Raw genomic sequence first — 5,359 nt, 5'->3', positions numbered from 1 at the left:
TAATTGGAAAAAAAATCAGAAGAAAGAAAACTTATTCGTGAATAATCCTTTTTAAGTAATAGAGAAAATCAATTAGTAGAAAAGAATTTTTTTTTATCCAAACTAATATAAAATAGGATTAATTTTGTCTTAATATTTTTATTCATAGAAAGTAACTATCAAAGAAAGATTCTAAGAAAAGTAAATGAAATTTGATACATCGAAGTTACAATTACTTTCTAATTAATTAAATTTTCAGGAAAGTGATTACTTTCCATCATATAAAATGTTATCTAAAATGTGAACATTTGAATTATATAGATATTCGTCATTATATCAAATGTAAAACAAACCTAAACTCTAAAGGAATCCGAGACCGAATCCAAACTAATTTGAAGTCGAAAATCTTCAAATAAAAAAGGTTCGAAACTGAAAATAAAAATTAGAGCCCAAAAAATTTGAAGGAAAATCGAATTTGAAAATATCCGAACCTACCTAGAATCTTTATTCAGTTGGAACAAAGGACCAAAACAAAAAAATTCACCTCAACAAACCAGAGCGAATAGATGATGATATTGAAAAAAATTAAGACTAGCTCAGTTTTGATCTTTTACTAATGTTCAAGGAAATAACTAAACTAGGCATCAGAGATCTCACCAAAGAGCCTGGGCATCGGGAAGCACTCTAAATAACTAAGCAACAGTTTTTATTTTAGGAAAAATATTTTCGTACCACAAGAAAGAAAGTAGAGCAGGTAAAACAGGTCCGAGCCCAAAACTTTGTCCAAATTTATTAGAGCTCAATAATATCCGAACCAGAGAAAGTTCAAGTCCATAATAATTCGAGTCTGAAAAAATTCGAACTTAAAAAAAACTCAAACCACTTCCTTTTTTGTTTTCAGTGGAAGAACTTGAGTAATTTGACTCCTTTCATTTCACATGTTGAGATGTTTTTTTTCTGGTACATATGGGAAGTATGGAGGTCGGTGTTAATTATCTCTTCTTGAACGGCACTCTCGTATCACTATTAAAGGACTGACCTAAGAAACTTATTGCTTTTCTAGGCATCTATACATGTGAATATTAACCATAATTTTCTCAACCTGCTTATTTTATTAACACTAACTTGTGAGAAAGCCAAACAAATATGCCTCACTGCCTCCATTTTCCCACACGAAGTCATTCTCCACTATCTCAATGAGCTGTATCATGTGATGAAGTTGCTAGTAGGAAAGTGACCATGGTTCTGTAAGTGAATCGCCATTTCTCCCAGCACCTTCCTTAACTCCTCATTTCTAGGGTGTGATTTGTCTCCTTTACGGAACTCATGAACAACACCATTGATTTCAATTAAACTACAACCAGGAGTCTTCTTCATTTTTCTTTCTTTCATTGCCTTCCTCAACTTTAGTGCATCTTTCCACCTATTTGCAGATGAATAGATGTTAGACATGAGTATATATGCTCCATCTCTTACAGGTTCGATAGCTACAAGTTTTTTCATTACGGCTTCCCCAAGCTCAACTTTTCCATGAATGCTACAAGCTCCTAGTAGTGCACCCCAAACAAATGCATCAGGTTCAATTGGCATATTTGCTATAAATACTTCTACCTCACTTATTAGTCCAGCACGGCCTAAAAGATCAACCATACAACCATAGTGCTCTGTTTGAGGTTCCAGATTATAAACTCTTGACATGTCTTCAAAGTGCCTCCAACCCTCCTCTACCATTCCTGCATGACTACATGCAGAAAGAACACCAACAAATGTCACTTCATCTGGTTTGATGCCCACCATCGGCATCTCTGCAAAGATATCCAATGCTCTCTCTGCTTCTCCATTCATTGCGAATCCCACAATCATGGCAGTATAGGAAAAGACATCTTTGCATTGCATTCCTTGAAACACACCAAAAGCTTGTTCTACGCTTCCACACTTAGCATACATATCCACTAACGCATTTCCTACAAACCCATCTGCCTTGATTTGGTTTTTATCAATATATGCATGAACCCACTTTCCTAACTCCAGCTTCCCAAGATTACTACAAGCATTCAAAACGGCAACTAGAGTAACACAGTCAGGCCTAAGACCTATCCTTTGCATGTCATGAAAAACATGCAATGCTTCCTTGAATTGTCCCTGTTGAACTAGGCCAGATATCAAGGAATTCCAAGAAACCACATTTTTAACAGGCATTTTATCAAACAGCTGGCGAGCAGAGTCCGTATCGCCACACTTCATATACATATCGACCAATGCGTTGCCAACAAAAACATCCGAATAAATATCATGAATATAACATATATTTTCATGAATTCGGGTGCCTAAGCTCAAGTCTCCTATCCTAGAACAAGCCGAAAGGACGACGACCAATGTCATTTTATCGGGTCTTAAATTTGCTCTACACATATCCAAGTAAGCCTGGATGGCTTCCTTGGCAAAGCCCGTTTTAACAAAAGCTTGAATAAGGGTGGTCCAAGACACCAAGTCTCTTTCAGGACTTCCATCGAACAGTTTTTTAACATAATGAGTAAACCCACAAACAGCATAAAGACGCATCAAAGTGTTGAGAACATGAACATTGGAACTAAGACCAAACTTAATGGAATGTGCATGGATTTGTTGTCCTTCTTCCAGGGCATGAGATTGGGCACATGATTTTAGAACATAAGGGATAGTATAAGTGTCAGGATAAATACATTTGGTTATCATTTCACTATATAATGCTATGGCTTGTGAGGAATTCGTGAGGGTTTGAATTAAGGAATTGTAAAAATGAAGTTGCAAATAAGGAGGGTTTAAATGGTTGACAAGTTCTCTGGCATAGGTAACGCTTTCAGGGGAAGAAAAAGGGATAAGAAATGATAATATTTTGGAGGAAATGAGTTGGGTTTGGAGAGGTCTTGTTTTTAGGGTTAAAGCATGCAGTTGCTTAAGTTCTCTGGGAGATTGGCAGGATTCTAAACAGTGGAAGGGATTATTGATATCGATGTAAGTGGAAAGTGGGATTTTTGGAGGAGAATGAGAATAGTTGAAAATGTTTGAACAAGATATGATTGGTTTTTCCATTTGGGAGAGGATGGAAGGGAACCTAAGCATAACATTTGAGGAGCTTTCCCACAAATAAAAGGGTGGTTACAGTTACGGATACCAACCTGTGAGAAAGCTATTCAGCTTTATATTATCGATAATTGAAAACCGAAAGAAAAAAAAAAGTTGCAGAACAGGTCCGAACCTGAAAGTCAGTTTATGTTGATTCAAGTTAGTAACTATTTGAGTTTGTAAAAAATCGAGTCTATAACAAATTCAAACCCCAAAAAGCCTAAGCTCGAGAGAGCTAAAAAAAACCCTAGATTAATTTGAACTGATTCCAAGTTAAATCCAAATCAAAACCCAAAAAGATCGATGTTTATAATTCAACAATCATAATAAATATTAATAATTAATATAATTTTATGATATTATTTAAAATAAAAAAATAATAATTCTTTTTTTTTAAAAGCATATTCATCAGCATTATGTATTCATATTAAAATTATATTAATGAGAAAAGTAATTATTAATAATTTTTAGGTTAAACTATAATGTGAAATAATTTTTTAAAAGTATTCATCTAATATAAAATATTATTAATACTATAATTATTTATATATAATAAATATATAAAATTAATTATTTTTAAAATTTATAAAATTAAACATAATATATTATATAATTACTACCAAAATTGAAACCGATTACTTTATTTTACCTTAGACCAATTACTTTATTTTACCTTAAACCAATATACTAAATTAGTATACTACTACTCCATAAAATAATAAAATATATACTATTAATAATATAATATAACTATTACATTATATAGTAATACTTAATCATCGATGTATATATATATATATTTTATATATTATATGATATGATATAACATTATATAATATAGTAGGAGAGATAACTTTCAAATGAATGAAAAGTATAAGGACTTAGAATATATTTCAATTAGTATAATAATAAACAATAATATATAATAATAAGTCATATATAATGTACTATTATTATATATAACTATAAAGGATATAATACTATAGGATATTATAATGTTTAATCATTGATGCATATATATAAACTATTAATATATTATATACTGCATAATATGATCTACCATTATATACTATGGTAGAAGGGCTAACTTTCAAATGTACAAAAAGTATAGGGACTTAGAGCATATTTCAACTAGTATAATAATAAACAATAATAATTAATAATTAATATATAATATACTACTTGTAACATCCCAAAAACCTTTTGGTCATAAACAGTATGTGATAGATTCTTAGTAAAATAAGGTGCAAGATCGACAAAAGTAAAGCCCGTTGGATACCAAAGGAAGATAAACCAAGAAGTGTGACATGACATATTAATTTAAGGAAGGGACTAAATCATAAAAATGAGAAAATAGTTGTGGCATTAGTGTAAATATTCAAAATATAAATATAAAAAGATAAAGGACCAAATGTGAAAAATACCCCAGAGGAGGAAAAGGCTAAAGAAGAAAATAAATTGGTGAATAAGGACCAAATTGAATAAATGAAAAAAATACAATGGACTAAATTGTAATTTTACCAAAAAAGAAATGGCACAAAAGTCAATATCAAGTTATTACAAGAGCAAAATGATCATTTCTCACTTTAGACATTTATTATGAATTATCATGATAATAATTAGTAGAAAAAGGTGTTCAAATATGACTGGTTAAAATATTTTATTAATATTTTTTATAATATTTTATTATAAGATTTTTGTATAGAAATATGAAGAAAAATTAATATACTTCTCAATGCTCCAACTCCAACACCATTGTAAAATGGGGAAGAACTTATTTCTTACAATTTGGCCCATTATCATGTAATTCCACTATTTCTTTCAAAGTTTTTGGAAATTTCTATAGGCACCGAAAGAAAATAGACTTTAGAAAGTATGTTCATCAATTTAAAAGCAAGAAATTAGTAGATGGAAGTGGATAAAATTAGAAGAAAAGAGAAGGATAGTCTTGAATTTGAGGAAGAAAATGGAAGAAAAGCAAAAAAAGGAGGAAATTCTTGATAAAATAGGTAAGTTTTCATGTTAACTTTATTTTTATTTCAAATAATTAAGTTAGATATGTTGTGGTTGTGTAACGCCCCAAATTTCTTAGATTTAATTTGCTAAATCATGTTAAGTAATTTAATTTGGTTTAGTGGTTAAGTACCTTGGAGGTGTGCTTGAGGTCTTACGTTTAAATTCTTTTCCTTGAAAATTATCCTTTTATTTTTAAAAATAGTAAAAAATTCTCCCATCTTTTCTTCTTTCGATCATTTTCATCTTTCGTTTTGGTTTT

The 5,359-nt window shown here is 30.7% G+C and overlaps 1 protein-coding gene across 1 annotated transcript; it reads right to left on the bottom strand.

Moving 5' to 3' along the window:
- Positions 1-747: 747 nt before the first annotated feature.
- Positions 748-3,332, bottom strand: LOC107954276 (pentatricopeptide repeat-containing protein At1g08070, chloroplastic). The gene has a single exon (XM_016889784.2). It carries the CDS (start codon positions 3,079-3,081, stop codon positions 1,186-1,188), a length of 1,896 nt encoding a protein of 631 aa, XP_016745273.2. The 5' UTR covers positions 3,082-3,332; the 3' UTR covers positions 748-1,185.
- Between the last annotated feature and the right edge of the window lie 2,027 nt (positions 3,333-5,359).

Source organism: Gossypium hirsutum, chromosome A07 (assembly GCF_007990345.1).
Source record: "Gossypium hirsutum isolate 1008001.06 chromosome A07, Gossypium_hirsutum_v2.1, whole genome shotgun sequence".
NCBI classification, from domain to species: domain Eukaryota; kingdom Viridiplantae; phylum Streptophyta; class Magnoliopsida; order Malvales; family Malvaceae; genus Gossypium; species Gossypium hirsutum.
This window is presented reverse-complemented; position numbering and strand designations above follow the sequence as displayed.